This window comes from Bicyclus anynana, chromosome 26 (genome assembly GCF_947172395.1).
Source record: "Bicyclus anynana chromosome 26, ilBicAnyn1.1, whole genome shotgun sequence".
NCBI lineage: Eukaryota > Metazoa > Arthropoda > Insecta > Lepidoptera > Nymphalidae > Bicyclus > Bicyclus anynana.
The window spans coordinates 8,680,033-8,701,661 of NC_069108.1; the positions used below are offsets into that span (position 1 = coordinate 8,680,033).

The window sequence follows — 21,629 nt, forward strand, 5'->3', positions numbered from 1 at the left end:
CATAATTTCAATATTTATTATATTTATATGACCCACTTAATAAATGCAAAGTTTAACTGATCTGAATAAAAATATATTCGATATATATTTTTTTTGTAGCCGGTAACCGATCACTACCTACGTGGGTAATTCTGCAACGTATAGCAAGTAGGTCAATATAAATTGCGGTTATGGTTATAAGTAAATAAGTAATGGTTATATGTATATAATAAAGCTTGTAAAACTTGATTATTATGAGTCTTGTCTTTCTTATTATATGGGAAAATTTTGAATGCTAGCAACAATGTGTATGTCAAATATGTGACATTGTCAAATTGAACAGATGACATTGACACGGCGGATGTTTTGATTTTGAATTGAAAAAAGAACGTTATACGCAAAACAAAAAAAATTAAATAAACGATTTCGAAGAATTAAAAGATATTTTATAAAATATAATATTTACGTTTAAAATGGTGAAAATTGAAGAAGAAGAATGGTATCTAAGTATTTGCCAACAGTTGAATGATTTCTGTATGAAAGTGGAAGGTCAGTAAAGTTAACAAAATTCGCATCATTTCATTGTCATTTAAAGTTAAAGGAATTAATTCAGCTAATTTAATAAACTATTTTTATCAGACTAACTTATCAGGTAGCTTTTTATTTATCAGGAATCCAATAAATAAACAAAATAGTAAAAACTAGCACGATCTATAATAGCATAGCATAGCTTCCTAAAAGAATTTCTCAAATCGTTCCGGTAGTTTCGAAGCTTATTCAGTGCTAACAAACAGGCTAATAATCAAATCTTTCCGATTTATAATATTAATATTGAAATTGATTTTTTTTTTAATGTATTTTATTGTCACTTACAGTGTGTTGTTTTTATTTGTAGTTGTTTGAAGTATAGATTTATATACAGGGTGTCCCGTAAATATTACTACATATTTTAGAGGGTGATAGCTGACATCAAGGCCTACTAAAATAACGTAATATATGTTAGCCGAAATATTACGGTTTTGAAAATATATTGATTTTAATACAAAATACAAACCTTCAGTGTAGTTTAGTATTACCATGTGCTGAAAAATTACCTAAGCATTAATTTTATACTTGCTAACCATTAGATGCCGCGCGGTTTCACCGGCGTAGTTCCCGTTCCCGTAGGAATACAGAGATAAAATATAGCCTATCCTATAGCCTTCCTTGATAAATAAGCTATCTAACACTGAAAGAATTTTTCAAATCGGACCAGTAACTCTTGAGATTAGCGCATTAATCAAACAAACAAACAAACTCTTCAGCTTTATAATATTAGTATAGATTATGTTTGAATAGTTGTTTCAGCTAATGAAACTTTGGTTTTTTGTTCTACAAAGTAAGTTTTTTTTCAATAAAACGGGCCTTATTTTTTTTTATATGTTTAAAGATTTTTATTGCATGCATTTTTCGTATATAGAAAGAATACCTAAGCATTCCACTATACTAAATTAATTGTATCAAACCTTCAAAGTTTTTGATGTACCAATTGGTCAAAAAGCCTTGAAGGTAGGATACAATTAATAGGACATTTAATGGACATGTTGAAAAAAAAATTTACTAGGCAAAGTTGTACACCTAGCTTCAAAAGCCTTGGTGTCAGCTTGATGTCAGCTATCACCCTATAAAGTATGTCATAAAATATACTGGACACCCTGTACACCAAGCATATAAGTTTACAAATGAAACTTTGCAGAGAAAGTGCATGAGAACCAGCAGAAGTTAATGGCACGAGAGGAGAGAAATGAGCGGAAAGCCAAAATTATGCAAGAACGCAAACTTAATGTGAGTTTATTTTTATCAAGGACTAGCGGATGCCCGCGACTTCGTCCGTGTGGAAATCAATGTAAACTTTCAACCCCTATTTCACCACTTTAGGGATTGAGACAAATATCTTAGCATTCCATGGATTCACCATGGAAAGCTAAGATATTTATATATTCATACATGCCGAAGAGTGCTGGGTCCATCACATGGTAGAGAGAAAAACTCCGACCAGAGTCCAGGATGTAGGGTTAAGTAATTCCTTGACGATTGTATTAATGAATTACTTTACTTCTATATATGTTTTGAGATTAACCACAAAGCCGTTTTTAGTTAGTTCATTTGTTAGGTCGTAATATTTATTTACTTAATTTTTTTGATATTCAAAGACAATAACTGTATGTATATTTAAGCTTGTTAATTATAATAAGTTTACCTTCTAGTTAGTTCAATTTATTATAATAAATTTGTTTTTAATAAACATTCCACATTGAGGTGGGCTTTAAGTATAAATATAGATTTTTTGATGGTTGATCACACAACCACTGTACCGACAAATACATACCACCAAGTGATATAGCGTTCCAGTACAATGTAGAAACCAAAAGGAGTGTGGATTTTCATCTTCCTCCTATCAAGTTAGTCCGTTTCCATCTTAGATTGCATCAGTTCCATCAGGTGAGATTGTAGTCAAGAGCTAACTTGTCGTCATCAACCCATATTCGGCTCACTGCTGAACTCGAGTCTCCTCTCAGAATGAGAGGGGTAAGGCCAATAGTCCACCACGCTGGCCCAATGCGGATTGGCAGACTTCACACACGCAGAGAATTAAGATAATTCTCTGGTATGCAGGTTTCCTCACGATGTTTTCCTTCACCGATTAAGACACGTGATATTTAATTTCTTTAAATGCTAAAACTGAAAAAGTTGGAGGTGCATGCCCCGGACCAGATTCGAACCCACACCCTCCGGAATTGGAGGCAGAGGTCATATCCACTGGGCTATCACGGCCTTAGAGCTAGAGAATAAAAAAAAAAAATGGACATCTTCCATCCTCGAAGCAGGTCTTCAGCAGAGACTTAAACAAATGTTAACTGTTTGACTTGTGTGTTCCAGGCTGAGCTGACAGAGCAATGTGCTAGATTGAGCAACAGGACGGACGAGCTTGCGAGAGCCTGCAACAAGTTCTCCAAGCTCAGCATCACTGACAACGACCAGCTGAGACTTGACAACTTGAAGTGAGGAACATTTTTCTGTAATAATAACACAGAGAGACTAATCAATTGGAATTATATCTATTGAATAGCGGACGCTCGCAACTGTCTACGTAGAAATTAATGTAATTTCAACCCCTATTTCATCACTTTAGGGGTTGAATTTTAAAAATTCTTGAATTACTTTATATTTCATATTTTTTTATGATAGACGAATATCTTAGTATACCATGGATTCACCGTTCAGGTGCTGAGTCCATTGCGTGGTAGAGAGAAAAACTCCGAGCAGAGTCCTGAACTTGTGACTACAGGATGTAGGGTTAAGGAATTCCTTGACGATCGATCAACACTCCTCGTTCTCTGCTCGTGTTGTTCTCCCTGCCGCCAAATTTAGTAAGATCCTATTAGAGCAGCTTTGGATACTCGTTCTAATATAGAACTAGCTGCACTTCTAGAGAGGCCAAGGTCTTTAAGCAAGTTATAGAGAGATTTTGCTGGTAATTCTCTCGCACCTACTTCTACGGCGTACAGATTAACTGCATAGCCATTTTTAGTTAGTTCATTTGTTAGGTCATAATACATTATTCATTTTTAAACTGTAGTCCTTCGGAATGTTAGTCTCCCACGGCACAGCACATTCTAAAAATGAAAGACTTTCCGTACAAACTTTCATCCCATATTTCATCCCCTCAGGGGTGGAATTTATCAAAATCCTTTCTTAGGGGATGCTTACGTCATAGTAGCTTTATGCATGCAATGTCTCAGCCAGATCTTGATCTTCCAGTCAATTTTACCAACAAAATTGTCTGTCGTTTTTTGAGAGGGTCGAGGTAAACTGACTTAAAATATTTAACACCAATAAATATATCCTGCATCCTTACACTACACACAACTATAAATTTTAAATTGTAATACACACACATAAAATTTTAACACAATGAAACATTGATTCTATAGATGCAGGCTGTATGAATATGTTTGATCATGAACATATGTATATTTTTGACAGAGGGGTAATGTATAGCGAGAGAGGTCCTATATAAAGTAACTAGTAGACGCCGTGCGTTTTTACCCACGTAGTTCTCGTTCCCGTAGGAATACGGGAATGTATAGCCGATAGCCTTCCTCGATAAATGGGCTATCTAATACTGAAAGAATTTTTCAAATCGGACAAATAGTTCCTGAGATTAGCGCGTTCAAACAAACAAAACTCTTCAGCTTTATAATGTTAGTATAGATTGATTATGTATATTTTTGACAGAGGGGTAATGTGAGACAGGTCCTATATAAAGTAATTGGTCTGAGACTATAACTATTTTTTTACAGGGAGGGTCTGGAAGTGTCTAAAGAGTTGACAGGCATTAGATTCGACTACAGCGCTCCGCAGAACGTCATCAAAGGATGTATCCTTTTTTATTCGATACATTGGCGTTGTTCGTAAATATCCAATTATTCTATTAATTTTAGATATAAGTAAATTGTCATGCTTGATTTTACATTAAAAAAATGTCGTACTTTATCAACCCATATATAGCTTACTGCTGAGCTCGACTCTCTTCTCAGAATGAGAGTTAGGCTAATAGTCCACCACTCTGGCCCAATGTGGATTGGCAGACTTCACACACGCAGAGAATTAAGAAATTCTCTGGTATGCAGGTTTCCTCACGATGTTTTTCCTTCACAGTTCGAGACACGTGATATTTAATTTCTTAAAATGCACACAACTGAAAAGTTGGAGGTGCGCAAGCACAGGTGCACTCTCTCTTCCCTCTCTCTCGAAATCCGATGGGACGGCAGACCGGCACGACCGGTGAGAGATCAGGCGCAGGACCGACGGCTTTACGTGCTCTCCGAGGCACGGGGATGTACCAACGCCGCCAACTTCCCAACTCCAGGCTGCTATTAAGATTTTCCTTGTAAGAAAAATCCCAATAACCTATTTTGTTTTTGTTGGCCTGACCTGGGATTCGAATCCTGGACCTCATTGTCCGTAGCTGAACCAGCTAACCACGGGACCAATGAGGCAGTTAATAATGAAGGCGAACCAAATGAAGGCTAACCATCCTCAATAATGAAGGCTAACTAAATGAAGGCTAACCATCCTCAATAATGAAGGCTAATCAAATGAAGGCTAACCATCCTCAATAATGAAGGCTAACCAAATGAAGGCTAACCATCCTCAATAATGAAGGCTAACCATCCTCAATAATGAAGGCTAACCATCCTCAATAATGAAGGCTAATCAAATGAAGGCTAACCATCCTCAATAATGAAGGCTAACCAAATGAAGGCTAACCATCCTCAATAATGAAGGCTAACCAAATGAAGGCTAACCATCCTCAATAATGAAGGCTAATCAAGTGAAGGCTAACCATCCTCAATAATGAAGGCTAACCAAATGTCAGGCCAAACTAACTAAACTTTAATCTTAATAAATGACTACCTTGACTCACGAATCAGACATAAAGAGCGAGTATCGCAAACTGCTGTTGCCCTTCGAGGTGGACAACCCGGAGGCTCTGTGGAGCGCCCTGCGCACCGGCGACTGCGGCCCGCGCGGCAAGGAGAACTACAACCCCAACTAGCGTGAACGTCACATGTTACATACAGGGTGTCCCGTAATTAATGGACAAAACGTAAATGGTTGATGCAACACACAACCATGTAAAATTATATATTTAAACGTCGTCTTAAAGACTACTTTTTATCACAGTAATATATTTAAGTTTTGACGGCCGCGTGGCGCAGTGGGTAGTGACCCTGCTTTCTGCATCCACGGCCGTGGGTTCGATTCCCACAACTGGAAAATATTTGTGTGATGAGCATGGGTGTTTTCCAGTGTCTGTGTGTATTTATACATTATATAAGTATTTATATGTAGTATATAAATGTATATGAATATTATAATATCAACTATCTTAGTACCCATAACACAAGCTACTCTGTATGCTTACTTTGGGGCTAGATAGTCATGTGTATTGTTTAAGTATATTTATTTATTTATTTAAGTATGTAATATCAATTTAAGTAAGTTTATTTTATTGTATATTTGTATATAAATAATATATATATAAAAATAACCAATTTGAAACATTAATTACGGAAAACGGGACATCCTTTATATAGGAAATTATGTGGAACGTCACAGATGTTATTTAATATAGATAAGATAATTAAATGTTTTACTTATATGGATCGTCACACATAATATTTAAGGGCTTTTAATAATAATAAAATGTTTTACATATGTTATTTGTGTATTTATTTCTTCTTTATGTTAATAAACTAGCTAATGCTCGCGACTTTTTTTATTGCATTATACGCAATTTAGTGTATGTAGGTCGTGGTTATCAACCCATATTCGGCTCACTACTGAGCTCGAGTCTCTTCTCAGAATGAGAGGGGTTAGGCCAATAGTCCACCACGCTGGCCTAATGCGGATTGGCAGACTTCACGCACGCAGATAATTAAGAAAATTCTCTAGTATGCAAGTAGGTACTTCACAGAAAAACTGGTTATTTATTTTAGCTAGGCGGTTTCAAAATATCGCGATTGTAATAGTACATCCTACTAATATTATAAACGCGAAAGTTTGTTTGCATGCATGTTTGGATGTTTGTTACTCTATAACGCCGCTACTACTGAATCGATTTGGCTGAAATTTGGAATGGAAATAGATTTTACTCTGGGAATAACACATAGGCCACTTTTTATAACGAAAAATCCACGATTTCCCGAGATTTGCGAAAATTGATGATTTTGATGATATGAATGTTTGTTAGTTGTTACTCTTTCACGCCTCGACTACTGAACCGAATTAGCTGAAATTTGGTATGAAGACATATTATAGCCTGCATTAACACATAGGCTACTTTTTATCCCGAAAAAATCCATGGTTCCCGAGGGATTTGTGAAAAACTAAATTCCACGCGGGCGTCCGCTAGTTAAAAAAAAAGTAATAGAACCAGGATCCAATTAAAAACTTCAAAAATATATCTAAACAATGTATTTCAAGCGTTATGATAAATGCTCTTCGCTTTCTTCTCCCGCTTCCGCTTCTCCATCCTACGCTTCTGTCTCTCTGTGCTTCGAAGCAGTTGCGCGATCGCTTCGTCAGGCATTTGGCTGTCAATTGTATCATCAGCAGTGCTTCCTTCCGTTGAGGGCTTCAGTTTCTTTGCTTCGCTTGTATCCAATACTTCTGTATCTAATACTTCTGTATCCAATGCTTCGGTGCGCTTCTTGCGTGGCTTTTCACTGTAATAAATATGACATAAATTATATTTTTACTCTTATCCGTCAGTAGTTTCTAGTGTCTATGTGGCCTTAGATGATGAGACCTTGGGGTTAGAGTTTTATTTTAGGCCATGAGTTACTTTGTTTCTTCGAAAAAAAAATCAGTTAAATTGTCAGGAAATTGGATTGAGATTTTTCTTTCTGATTGTATAAGTGCCGTAGACTCCGTAATGAGACCTCAGCGACGTCACCGGGGGGGGGGGGCGAGCGAAGAAGCATCGCCTGATGATGATGATAGATTATGATGATAATGATTGATGAGGATTATGGTAATGCTAGATTATGATGATGATGATGGTGGTAATGATAGATTATGATGATGTCGATGATGAGAATGATGGCAATGATAGATTATGATGATAATGTTGGTGGTTATGATAAATTATGATGATAATGATGGATGATGATGAAAGAAAGAAAAAAAATCTTTATTACTCAACACAATTTATTCATAATATCATAATATTATCATATAATATTATAAATAAATAAATATTGTCATATTAAATAATGATGATGGTAATGATAGATTATGATGATAATGATGGATGATGATGGTAATGATAGATTATGATGATAATGATGGATGATGGTAATGATAGATTATGATGATGGCAATGATAGATTATGATGATAATGATAATTACCCTATGGTCTCCATGTTGTCGAACATAGTGTCCATGTCGTCCTCCAAGACTGCGGTCTGCTCCTCCTCCTTCACCTCTGCGTCCGCCCTCCGCAGCGGCGTGCTGGTGGCAGACTGCACCAACGCGCAGGTCAACTTGGATGTCAGGTATTGCTGAAATACATTCATCTATGAGAGACTCAGACCAATTATACAAGGACCTGTATCGCACTCATAGTCACGAACAAAATTGTCTGTGTAACGCGGCAAACTCAAGATTTTTGGTCGCGTCAATATAATATATCCCTCAGTACCTACTAACCCCATTATCTGGTGCAGTAAATACGATCTGTATATATTATTTCTCTTCAATATAATGTATTTATTAGTATATGTATTTTATTCATTATTGTAGGTATTTGTGTAATATTGTTTATGTATTAGGATGTAAATTATTTGTATGTATGTGTATTACTAATACAATGGTTATTTTTGTTTTACGCCACATGCTGATGTCCTTAAGTTTCCCTAAACCGAAGGTTGCCTGGACGAAATCGCTACTTAGCGATAAGGCCGCCTTTTGTATGCTGATCTCTTCCTAATTTGTTTTTATTTCACTTGTTTTTATCTTTGTGGTGTGCAAATAAAGTATATCTATCTATCTAACCCCTATCCCTGCCGAATGATTCCGAAAACATGCGAGACGCGGGACGCGAGAGGGGTAAGAGCCCAATTGTAAAATCGAAGTAGAGTCCAATTCAGTGCGCCTGCGACCGCTCCAAACGCTACCCGCGCATTCGTGAGGCGAAATGCTCCGATCGTGTATTAAATTGTACCTACCTAAATCAATGTACGGATGTTGAGTGTCATTAAGTAAATCGTCTATGTCCCTCGAGGAAGAACCCCTCTGAAATTACATCTGTAATTTTCTGAGGAAAACGAGCTTAGATTTGGTATATATCTTATACTAAACTAGAAGTTTTTGTCCGTTTTTTACACAATTCAATTACACAAAAAGGTATTTTTACGGAGCTCTTCAACCGACGAACGCGATTACAACTATTTAACATCGATTCTATAGAGACAGTTTTTATAATCGCATTAGATCGTTGATCATACAGTTTGACAGAAAAGTAACGTTTAGCGAGGCAGGTCCTATACAATAATTGGTCTGAGATGAGAGACGAATATCTTAGCATTACATGGATTCATGGTTGCCGGGACCATCGCATGGCAGAAAAACTCCGAACAGAGTCCCGGACTTGTGACTACAGGATGTAGGGTTAAGGAATTCCTTGACGATCGATCTACACTCCCCATTTTCTGCTCGTGTTGTTCTCCCTGCCGCCAAATTTGGTAAGATCCTATTAGAGCAGCTTTGGATACTCGTTCTAATATAGAACTAGCTGCACTTCTAGAGAGGCCAAGGTCTTTAAGCAAGTTATAGAGTGATTTTGCTGGTAATCCTCTCACAAGTACTTCTACGGCGTACAGACTAACCAAATAGACATTTTTAGTTAGTTAATTTGTTACTATCCTACGCTCTAAAGTCGACAAGTACTATATGCGTAATTTGTTTGGAAAAAAGGAAAACGTCTGTTCTAGATCTCAAAATAGCGAAATCCCCTGGGATTTTATAATATGTTTCACACGTATCCATTAATACAACTCAATCAGGTTCAGAACCTAGAATTTAATAGGGCTTACTAGAGGAATTTGATATTGGGCCTACTCTGAAAAAGTTAATTTGTAGTCAATCCTTTATGAGCTGAAGTACTGAAAGGCTTATAGCTTCACGTATAATTTGGAGTACTCTATCATGACGACGTGAGTAAAGACCTCTATCCAGGAGCACCTTGCATCCAACAAACAAGTGTCTTGCTGTTCCTATTGCCTCACCACAAAGATTTTTCAGTGGCTCTCCCCCATCGTACTAAGTTGCTCTGATCTGGGAGAGTCATTTGAAAGGCATTAAGATAGAATTTTAATAAGGCAGGAGACCAGTCACCTAAAGGTGGGTACAGATTGGTGCAATGCAACATGTAATGCAACATGCAATGCAACATGCAGTGCAAGAATTTGACGTCCACATTGCTGCAATGTATCACGAATGCTCGTGGTTTGGACGCCTCGCGCGCACGAACTGCGCCTGGGTCGCGCACGCTCCGAGCGTTACAATACACGCGGTTCGATCCGAGATTTGTCGGTTTTTGGTACGAACACAAAGAGGCGCGCAGAGTGCGCAGGACTGAGCCGTGGACGGTCGTTCGTTTCGTTCGCATGCGCAACGATCATGGCGGTGAAAGAGGGTGCGTGGAGTGATGAGGAGTCACTTTTATTGATAGAGGAATACAGAACAAGAGAAGTTTTATGGAACCCTCAAAATGAAAACTTTTTTAAACAAAATTTAAAGGAAGATGCGTGGGACGAAATCGGAAACGGAAAGAAAAAATAACACGTGTGACGAGGGCTAGTGTTTGTTACGGAATGCGGGAACAGATGTTCTCGAATGATTCGTAGTCAATGCGCGTACCGCGCGCGCCGCACGTCAAAGGCAGCAGGGAACATGCAATGTAAGGCAGAATATTACATTACATGTTGCATTGCACCAATCTGTACCCACCTTAAAGATAACCACTCATTTTGTATTTCTAAATTCATTGCGTGCACTTTGTTGGTGTCATTTTTATCTTGTAAAAAGGATTTTACTATGTCTTAGTCTTTTATTCCTGCTTGCACCAACTTTTATCTACTCTCAAAATACGTAATGAAAGTTCCATATCCTCTTACCTTGTAGAGCAAGTCCTTGCTCTGTCTGTCATGCACCCTGATGTGCCGGTCCAGGCTGGTGCTCACCAGCAAGCCGTCGTGCAGCGCTATACTGGTGATGGCACCCACTGCCCCCTTGTACCCTTTGTCCGGCTTGCCCCGACGGAGGTCCACCTGGTGGAGGTGGCCTCGACCGAACCCGACAAACACTTGACTGGAAAACACAAGTTTCTGGTAATGACGTTATTCATCAGGACCTTAAATTGAAAACGTCGACAAAATAATTCAAAAAATGTCTTTGCTCATGCACAAAGACTTCATCATCATCATCATCTTCATCATATCAGCCGATGGAGTCCACTGCAGGACATAGGGACTTACAAACATCACGATCCTGAGCATCCTGCATCCAGCGAATGTCTGCGACTTGCTTGATGTCGTCAGTCCACCTGGTGGGGGGCGCTTACTAAGCAGGGTCGCCATTCCAGCTCCCCATTTCATCCCCCTCCTAACAAGTTAGCCCGCTTCCATCTTAAACTGTATCATCACTTACCATCAGGTGAGACTGTATTCAAGGGCTAACTAAATAAATAATAAATAAAAATAAATGAAATCTTTATTAACCAAAAATAGATACAAAAACCAATTTGTATCTATTTTTGGTTAATATTTTATTTTGGCTATTTGTTTGCCTGACAACTTGTAAAGAATAATAACAAATATGTGTCAGCTCCGACGCACGAATGGAGTTTACTCATTCAGACCTACTGTTTAAATAGTGTATGTTGTCTCGCAACATACACTGTGTACGTCTCAATACTTACGAAAAGTGAAAGGTGCGCAACCGAGGAGCAGCCGCGTGTACATGGTGAAAGGTGCGCAGAATAGGTTGCGCACAAAAACGTAATGCTATCATTCGTACATCGAATTTTACTGATCATATTTTTTTCTTACCGGGGGCTATATCTTATAGGTATATGAAAATCGATTCTTAAGGAGTATACTGACTTAAGTGAAAGTGGAGATGGGCAGGCCACCTTGGCAGGCTAAAGGACAAACGGTGGACTAAGAAAATTACCTACTGGAAAGGTCCACTTGGTAAAAGGAAGGTAGGAAGGCCTATAGGAAGGTGGGTGGACGACATTACCGCAGTGGCTGGCCAAGGTTGGATGGAACTCACAAAAGAAAGGGACAAATGGATAAAGATGGAGGAGGCTTATACCCGAAGGGGCCCATTATTAACTAGTACCAACTAACTACAATAACATAACTAATTATTTAGATTAGTTAGAATAGTTTTAAGATATTGATAAGTACTATCTAAATGGGAAAAATAAAGCTTATTATTATTATTATACTGAAAAAAAAAACTCACCGTTCATCGAAGCCCTTGGTGATGCAGGTGGCAGCCTTGGCTTCAAAGTCCACATTACAAACGGGCCTGCGCTGCGCACGACTGTCGTATAACCTGCAAATTATTAAACTTAACATTGATTGAAACTATATTCCATGTTAGCCCAGTGATTATGACCTCTGCTTTCGATTCCAGAGGGTGTGAGGTCAAAACCGGTCCGTGGCATGCACCTCCAACTTTTCAGTTGTGTGCATTTTAAGAAATTAAATATCACGTGTCTCAAACGGTGAAGGAAAATCATCGTGAGGAAACCTGCATACCTGAGAATTTTCTCAATTCTCTGCGTGTGTGAAGTCTGCCAATCCGCATTGGGCTAACATGTAATAGTTGATTGTCTCATCGAGATGAAGCTACTCATGAAAAACTAACTTGATAGTAATCAGTTGTAAAAACTGTTCTATGGATCCCAGACTAGGGTTCAAATCCTGGGTCAGACTATGAGGGACCAACTTTATGTTCCTTCTAAGAAATTTTCAGTCAAAATTCTCCGTCCTGAGTTCAGAAGTGGGTGATGTAACACCCTCGTGCCTCAGAGAGCATATAAAGTCAGTACCTGCCATTATCATTAGCTAGTGGTTGTTAAAGAATCACTTGAAAGTTTGGTTTGGGTGTACTCTTTCTTCTATAACAAGATCCCCAAGACTGTGATGGACCTGCCAATGCATAGCTTTAAGCAATGTGTTAAAAAACATCTACTTAGTCGAGGGTACTACAACATTGATGAGTTCCTTAAAGATAAAAGCGCTTAGAGGCCGTTGGATCAGCTTCCACCTTCACACAGGAAATAAAACTATAAGAAATTGTAATTGTTATCAATTGTAAATTATAATACTGTATGACTTTTTCAAAAGAGCAACTGTTGAGTTTCTTGCCGGTATCTTCTCAGCAGAACCTGCCTTCCGAACCGGTGGTAGAATCTTTACAAATAGTCAACTGACGTGTCAAAAGTGCTTGTAAACTGAGCCTACTTGAAATAAATGATTTTTGATTTGATTTGATCATTGTCACTAAGCCCGCATTAAGTGAAAAAGCCCGCACAAATCACATTGAAACAGGATTGTGGGTATATACATCTGTCTTGCAGTGGATGTTCATCAGCTGATAATGATGATATTGATGGTACCTCACGTAGCCATGCCTGGAGCAGACCGCCAGCAACTCCTGGCTGAGGAAGGTCAGGTCGGTGACCCACACGGGGCGACGCAGCTGCAGCCAGTCGTTGGGCAGGTTCTTGGCCGTGAACAGGGGTTGCTGGTCGCCTATTCGCCACACTTTTAGGTCGTTTTCTTCACCACCTGCGGAGGAGGATATCTTTGTTGATATGTGATATTAGAGGACCGCCGTGACTCCGTCTGCCTCTGCCAGACCTCCAGATCCAGCCCTCTTACTGTACACTACCTCCCTACCAAATTTCGTCTTTGTACGACATGTAGTTTCCGAGATCTCGTGATGATGAGTGAACATGTTGCATTTATTAAGATGTCTGAATGACATTCGTCAAATGGTATCAGATGAAATGGATTTTCCTGGGACTCTGTCTGTTCGTCTGTCTAAAGTTTAACTCTTAAAGAGAGAGCTAAACTTTGGACAGTTCTTTAGCTATCTCTCAAAGTCTTTCGCTTCACCAGATACATTTTTCGTAACACATTTATCGGATTACTCCCTAAGTCAAGCAAGCTTTCACTTCAAAAATCTACAAACTTTGTCTCACTCACTCACCTGTCGCAAACAATGTGCTATCCTGCTCGCACAGCTGCATCCTATCTAACTTGCCGCAAGTGTTGACAGTGAGGGGCTCCTTCTTGCTCCACACCTGCACTGTACCGCTGGTAAGCGCCGCTACCAACCGTCGCTTGTGCTTGCCTAGGCCCACTATGTCCCCAGTGGCGAAGTCAGCTGTGTAGGTCTTTGTGAAGCCTTGGATTGTGTTGTATACTTGGATCTGTATTAATAACAAATACTTCAAATAAAAAGTGATTCTTTTTTTTTAAAGAAAATCTTGGGACGAAATATACAAAAATCATGACAAATAGCGGCACAACTGGACATATTGTAATCTTGTTCATTGATTTGTTTATTATTATTATTATTCTACAAAGTGAGACGAATATCTTAGCACTCCATGGATTCACCGTGCGGGTGCCGGGTCCATCGCGCGGTGGAGAGAAGAACTCCGAGCAGAGTCCTGAACTTGTGACTACAGGATGTAGGGTTAAGGAATTCCTTCACGATCGATCAACACTCCCCGTTCTCTGCTCATGTTGTTCTCCCTGCCTAGCCAAATTTGGTAAACACACATTGAAATTAACCCTACGTAAACCATAGTTCATACTGTGAACTGATTATAATAACTATACTTTTAACAGAAGCTTCAAAAGTGGATTTAAAAAATTAGAAAACCAATGTCAAACAAAATGTTAACAATATTTGTCAGGACAACTTAATTAACAATTAACAAATCGAACTTTAACCAAAATAAAACTCTAGAATGGCAGAGAATGACCTTGAGTGGAGTCATGCACTTGTGAACGTTGTATGTAGGGTTTAGGGCGCCCTTGACTGTAAGCAAACACTCCCCTTTTCCACTGAAGTCACTCTCCCCGCCTATCCCAAGTAAGTAGTAACCCACAAAGAATTACACAACAAGAAATGTTGATGGCTTGTACGCCACGAGCATACTGAAGCCGACCGTACGACGAGCGCCTTGTATCGCAAGTTGTTACCGCAAACCAATCACCAATTGCTACCCCTCTCTAACTCCCTACTCTTTACGGAAACAAGTCGCGTCACCTAGCGTCGGCATGAGCTAACACGAGATAGAGCGACGTCATATCCGTCTCAGACTACTATTTCCTACAATACAGTATTAAAAACTAAAAAAAGGAAACAAAGGCTCCCAGTGTCTTTGAATTACGTATTCCATAAAGAAGACCATTCCAGAGAGTGATTGATGTACTTGTAAATGACTTATTATAGAACTTAGTGTGGCTAGGAGGAACATGCAACTGACTGTCTGTACAAGCTCTCAAATGGCGCTCAGTATTTGAGCCATGAAAAGATTATTCTTAATTGATCCATGTCTGGCTGGTGGTAGGGTTCAGCCGGGGCTAGTTGTGCCGTGGTACCACCCTACCGCCAAAGACGTCATCAACCCATATTCCGCTCACTGCTGAGCTCGAGTCTCCTCTCAGAATGAGAGGGGTTAGGCCAATAGTCTAATAACATTAGGTAATAACATTAGTGGATAAAATAAACGAGAATTCTTGTTAACTGTTACTATATTGTTAATCACTTTTAATCACACGTACTTACACATCGGCACTTTTTCAAAGAAAAAGGAGGAAATTGGACATAGATTATACCATTCTTTTTAAACATCAGCGTTGCTATTTTAACTAGGTACAATAAAATTTACATAATCTGTTTTAATATCCAATGTAGTCCACCATGCTGGCCCAATGTGGATTGGCAGACTTCACACACACAGAGAATTAAGAAAATTCTCTGGTATGCAGGTTTCCTCACAATGTTTTCCTTCACCGATTGAGACACGTGATATTTAATTTCTTAAAAGACGTACCATCAAGCAATTTACTGTTCCGGTACAAGTCGTGTAGAAACCAAAAAGGGGTGTGGATTTTCATCTTCCTCCTAACAAGTTAGCCTGCTTCCATCTTAGACTGCATCATCACTAAACCGTCAGTTGTTGTGTCGTTACACAAATAAAAAAAAAGTCTAGGCTATCAATACATCACAGAAACAAGTACCTGTTGGTTCTTCCTGCCGATCAGTATCTCAGTCTGATCTGTGTTCCCCCACACCATGCATGTGATGGCGTCATCTTTCTGCAGACTTTTGATCTCTACCAGGTTCTCTATACATTTCTTGCTGTTTTTTGATGCTTGTGTGTAGTACTTTATGTCTGGAAACAAAATTTCATCATTATCTTCAATAACATCCCTTATTCGGCTCACCGTTGAGCACCGTTCCTCTCAGAATGAGAGAGGTTAGGGTAGTAAGAGTCCACCGCACTAGCCCAATGTGGATTGTCAGACTTAAAAAAATTCTCAGGTATGCAGGTTTCCTCACAATGTTTTTACTTTTACCGCTTGAGACATGTGATATTTAATTCCTTAAAATGCACTTAACTGAAAAGTTAGAGGTGCATGCCCCATACTGGATACACTGTCTAAATTGAAGGCACAGATGGATTATCACTGCTATTTTCAGTCAGAGATTTTATAATAGAGATATGTCATTATTGCAAAAACTGAACAAAAAGGAGCTAATTGTCTTAATTAGCTCTTAGAATGCAAAATATTATTCTTCGTACAGTAAGTGGTGTTCCGTGGTTTGTCACTAATAATGAAATACACCATCACTTAAAGGTTGATACGGTCCATGACAAATCCAAAAATACAAAACCAGATATCAGGAGAGAATAGAGAGGCACCCTAATGATCTGGCTGTTGCACTTAAAACAAGATCCTACACGAAACGCCTAAAAAGAAATGATATACTTTAATAGTGTCGCCTAAAAGACCTTTTGGGTTAACAATATATATATATGTATAAAAAAAAAAGAAATTAGGAGTAGATGGTTTGCTGGAATCACGCTCCAACTGCCAACAGCCTCACATCACATCTGATTATAGTTGCAAAACTGATTGCAGATAAAGTTACAACAAAAAAAAAAATTCATTGGGTTGCATAGTAAACAACGAAAGTTATTTAAATAAATTATACCTAGATATTGTATACAACGTAGAGTTGTTTGGAACTGTAAAAACTGTATATACATAAATATATAATGGTAATAAACACAAAATAGTGCATGTGTGCACTCAATGAAGTAGCTAAATTTGGATTTATTTATTTATTTATTCATCTATCACATCTAAGATTTGCAGATGATGTTGTAATCTTTGCTAAAACAAGTAACGAACTCGAAATAATGCTGAATGAACTGGATAGCGAGAGTCGGAAAGTAGGATTGAATATGAATATACATAAAACTAAAGCTATGACAAACGGAATAAAAGAAAATGTATCCATCAATAATACTACAATTGAGTATGTCGATGAATATGTATATCTAGGGCAAACAATGGCAATGGAAGACTCCACAGGAAAAGAAATTGTCAGAAGAATAGGAGGTGCATGGAACCGTTTCTGGAGTATGAAAGAAATTATGAAAAACAATGGAATAAATATGAGAACTAAAGCAAGACTCTTCGATTCATGTATACTACCGATCATAACATATGGTTGCCAAACATGGTCTCTAACTAAACTTCAACGTAAAAAACTAGAAATATGCCAAAACTCTATCAACAGAAGTATGATGGGTATAAAACTCTCAGATAAAGTAAAATTATCCAAAATAAGAAAACATACAAAAACAAAGGAAGTAGCTATTGCGATCAAAAGACTTAAATGGAAGTGGGCAGGCCACACAATCAGAGGCAAAGAAAAATGGAGCAAAACGGTCATGCAATGGTTCACAGGTCATATGCAAAGGCGAAGAGGAAGACCAAAACAGAGATGGACGGACGAAATAAGACAGGTGGCAGGAGGCAACTGGGCAAAATCTGCAAGGGATAGGGAGTTGTGGAAAAGTTTGGACGAGGCCTTTGTCCTAGGGGACAAACAGAATGTATATACAAACTCTGAATAAAGGCTTTTATTATTATTATTATTATTATTATTTATTTATTTACATACACTTACAATATACATATAGAGACATACACAAATAATATATAAATAGCCCACATTGACTTATACGTACATCTATGACAAGTGCACACAACATTCACTAAAAAAAACATGTAAACAGTCAAATATCACACTAGGAACAAAAGAACAGGTGGTATATATTCTTTTGTTCCTTGTGTTAACTTCATTATTATAGGGAAGAACTCACCAACAGATGATCAGTGAGTTTTTTTTAAAGACATAAGAATTAAAATGTCGATGCCAGGTATAGAACAAGATAATTCATTATAATTTAGCTGGTGGGAGGCTCCAGCCGTGGCTAGTTACCACCCTACCGGCAAAGACGTACCGCCAAGCGATTTAGCGTTCCGGTATGATGCCGTGTAGAAACCGAAAGAGGTGTGGATTTTCATCCTATTCCTAACAAGTTAGCCCGCTTCCATCTTAAACATCATCATCACTTACCATCAGGTGAGATTGTAGTCAAGGGCTAACTTGTAAAGAATAAAAAAAAAAAATACGAGCAACGGGGGCTTGGTTTCCGGGATGTGTTCTAGTGAAAGGGATATGAAATGTTTTACGCTTCTTGCAATGACGGGGATATCTAATATCTTTGGATCACTTTTTGTGGTGATTTTGAAGGCATGAAACATATCTATAGTATAAAATATTGTTATTATCAGTAGTAGTATAATTTTACCTATTTACATAATTTTCTTAACTGACTCATTGGTAAGACTATGGCTGACACAGTCCAAGATTTGAGACCTGGACTCAGAAATACTGTTTTTACTTTTAAGAAATTTTCAGTGAATATTTTTTGTCCTGAGTTGGGAAGCTGGTGATACACCTCGGCTTTAAAGAGCATGTTAAGCCATTTGTACCGGCCATTTATTTAATTGTAACCTAAGCTTTAGAAGCAGTAATAGTATAGAACTAAAGCCTGCTGTGAATTTCTTGAAAGAACTATAATATCAGTTTTTTAGATCCCGACCAGAACCTTGTATTCTTGACGGTCTTGACGTCATAGCCCAAATCCTCATAGGCTTAGGGCAGGGGGTGTAAAATCATCAATTTATCCATGGGATAGTAACTTACACACTACTTACGCTTAAAAGATCCTATCTTAGAGGCGACGAATAAGTCGAGCTCTTTATCTTCTGTTACCAACATTGTGACAGTATTTTCATGATAAGTTTAACAAATAAAATTAATAATACAAAATTCTTAAAAGCACACGTGAAAATCTCGATTTCTATGTTTTTGTGTCAACTGTCAAAATTTGGTTTTCAAGTCATATTTTGAATTTGACAGACTTCGCTCGCGTCGGCCTAGGTTGACCCACGTGCGGTGTATTTTTCGTGTGTTTTCTTTCTAGTGAAAAATAGCAGATTTTTTGTGTGGTGTGTTCTAATATATTTTGGTGGTGGTAAGTCCGAGGTTAGATATGGAGGTGGATCCGCCGCCTCGAAAGCCTCCAGACCCTGGGCCGTCAGCTCATGGGGTAAATAGAAAACGTCCTGTAGAGGATGACAGTCTGCCGAATGATCATACGGGCACCGGGAAGAAACCTTCCTCGAACTTGTCCCAACCCTCCAAGCAAACCATTTTTATTCATCCTTCTTTTTCTGAAGGCCCCAAACAGTATTTAGGATCCGACAAAGGTCCATTTATCATCCATGTGTCAAGGGAAATCTCCGACCCATCTGCGGGTACCACCATTCAGGCAATTAAATTTGGTCAATTTTTACACAGGAATAAGTTTGCCGACATAACAAATGACGGAGTTAAAAATATAGGGCGTAATAAAATAAGCGTAGAATTTGCTTGCAATCAATCGGCAAACTTATTTCTTAATAGCCCAATTCTCAAATTAGCCAAATATCAAGCAATAATACCAACTTATAACGTAACTCGCATGGGCCTAGTAAGGGGAGTCCCTATTGACTGGCACATGGAGGAATTTGTTGCATCCCTAGAATTGCCGACAGGTTGTGGTGAAGTTCTGAAAGCTCGCAGATTAAACCGCAAGGTAACAAATGATGGTGTTATAGAATGGATCCCAACCCAGTCGGCGGTTCTTACTTTTAGGGGCCAAGTCCTCCCATCAAAAATTTTTTCATTCTACACCTCCCTATCAGTGGAAACCTATAAGTATCCTACAATTCAGTGTCTGAGTTGCTGCCGTTTTGGCCACATTCGCACTCAGTGCAGATCAAAACCCAGGTGCTACAGGTGTGCGCAATCTCATACTGGAGACACATGTGAGGTGTCTAAAGAAAAAGCTTCATGTTTATATTGCTCAGGCAACCATTTTGCCTCTGACAAGCAATGCCCGGAGTTCAATAGGCAACAAGACATCAAACATATAATGTCCCAAGAGAACATTCCCTACATAGAAGCAGCATCACGCTTCCCCCCTGTCCGCAGATCGTACGCAGAGATGGCATTCTCATCCTCCCCGTCCTACACACCTCCTCATTCTAGGAACTCTCCACACCATAATACCTCTCCCCGTAAATCATATAGAGAAACTGTCCTCCGTTCCCCCCGTCCTCGTGCACCCTTAGGTAAGGGGTACGATAAACAAGCTCATGCATCCTTTGTAAACACGCCGTCATCATCCCTCCCCAATGGTTGTGCCTTCGGGTCCAACCAAAAAGAAAACCTTTCCTCTCAAGGAAAGATGATGGAATTTTTATCAGAATTTTTAGTCAGTATCATTTCTCCATGCAGTGAAATGCCCTTACCGCCCAACGTTGCCCAAAATTTGTATAAATTGTTCGACATAGTTAAAAATGGCCCCAACGGCGATCCTGCAATGGAATAGTCAAAGCATTAGACCAAAAAAACAAGAATTAATTTCAATTATTAACCTGCATGACCCTGTTATTGTTGCCATCTCAGAGACATGGCTGAGGCCTGGTTCCCGTTTCCGGATCCCGGGTTTCTTCTGTTTGCGGGATGACAGGAGTGACAGTCATGCAGGGAGTGCCATCTTCCTCCGGCACAACCTCCCTTATTCTTCTATCCCCCTTCCTCCTCACAGTGATCAGATTAATGCTGTTGCTGTGAGGTCTCTTAATATTTCCTTCTTGTCTCTGTACATACCTCACCCTAATTCTTCCTTGATCCCTGAGATCCAATCCATCCTATCATGCCTTCCCAGCCCAACTGTTGTTATGGGGGACTTCAATGCCCACCACACTATGTGGGGGTGTTTCAGCTGTGATGGTTTTGCTCCTTTACTGATAGACATCATTGAGGATGCCAACTTGTGTATTCTAAATGATGGCTCTCCAACTCGTAGAGCTTATCCATCTCAGAACCCGTCTGCAGTTGATCTGACTATTTCCTCTTCATCTCTTGCATCCCAACTATCCTGGAGAGTTCTTCCTAGTACCTATGGTAGTGACCACTTCCCAATCATCATATCACTGAATATTAGATCTGTCCCTCCTCAAAATCCTACCCCCCTGCTTAAATATAGACTGAATAAAGCGAACTGGTCTGCTTATGCCCAGTCCGTTGACAATATGATGGACTCTCTTCCAGTTCTGGATCATGATAGTGATTTTTTGACTTACTACAATCAATTTATTAACTCTCTTTTGTCTTCAGCCGATTCTCACATACCTAAGAAAAAAACTACTGCAAAAAATCAACTGCCTTCTCCACCCTGGTGGGATGAAGAATGCACTGATTTATTTAACCAGAGAACAACTGCAGAAGCTGAATATACAGCTTGCATGTCCAATAACAACTTTATTAAATTCCAACATATAGCTGCTAAGATTAAGAATATAGTACC

The 21,629-nt window shown here is 38.8% G+C and overlaps 2 protein-coding genes across 2 annotated transcripts; one reads left to right on the forward strand and one right to left on the reverse strand.

Annotated features, from left to right (window-relative positions):
- Nucleotides 1–356: 356 nt before the first annotated feature.
- Nucleotides 357–6,246, forward strand: LOC112056021 (uncharacterized). Its single transcript, XM_024096342.2, has 5 exons — nt 357–528; nt 1,715–1,803; nt 2,899–3,020; nt 4,323–4,399; nt 5,457–6,246. Exons 1-5 carry the CDS (start codon nt 453–455, stop codon nt 5,579–5,581), a joined length of 489 nt encoding a protein of 162 aa, XP_023952110.1. The 5' UTR covers nt 357–452; the 3' UTR covers nt 5,582–6,246.
- Nucleotides 6,247–6,987: 741 nt separating this feature from the next.
- On the reverse strand, nt 6,988–19,098 carry LOC112056018 (WD repeat-containing protein 74). Its single transcript, XM_052889931.1, has 8 exons — nt 18,928–19,098; nt 15,868–16,022; nt 13,820–14,042; nt 13,224–13,395; nt 12,062–12,154; nt 10,708–10,900; nt 7,940–8,091; nt 6,988–7,253 (listed from the first exon to the last, which is right to left on the reverse strand). Exons 1-8 carry the CDS (start codon nt 18,989–18,991, stop codon nt 7,007–7,009), a joined length of 1,299 nt encoding a protein of 432 aa, XP_052745891.1. The 5' UTR covers nt 18,992–19,098; the 3' UTR covers nt 6,988–7,006.
- Between the last annotated feature and the right edge of the window lie 2,531 nt (nt 19,099–21,629).

What these genes read in the sequence shown, in the direction of transcription:
- LOC112056021 (XM_024096342.2), top strand. Translation starts at nt 453, where the DNA reads ATGGTGAAAATTGAAGAAGAAGAATGGTATCTAAGTATTTGCCAACAG. An exon ending in TTTCTGTATGAAAGTGGAAG is followed by an intron (nt 529 to 1,714) that starts GTCAGTAAAGTT and finishes GAAACTTTGCAG; the next exon opens with AGAAAGTGCATGAGAACCAG. An exon ending in CTGAGACTTGACAACTTGAA is followed by an intron (nt 3,021 to 4,322) that starts GTGAGGAACATT and finishes ATTTTTTTACAG; the next exon opens with GGAGGGTCTGGAAGTGTCTA.
- LOC112056018 (XM_052889931.1), bottom strand. Translation starts at nt 18,991, where the DNA reads ATGTTGGTAACAGAAGATAAAGAGCTCGACTTATTCGTCGCCTCTAAG. An exon ending in TCCAGGCATGGCTACGTGAG is followed by an intron (nt 12,155 to 13,223) that starts GTACCATCAATA and finishes AATAATTTGCAG; the next exon opens with GTTATACGACAGTCGTGCGC. An exon ending in GCAAGGACTTGCTCTACAAG is followed by an intron (nt 8,092 to 10,707) that starts GTAAGAGGATAT and finishes AATGTATTTCAG; the next exon opens with CAATACCTGACATCCAAGTT.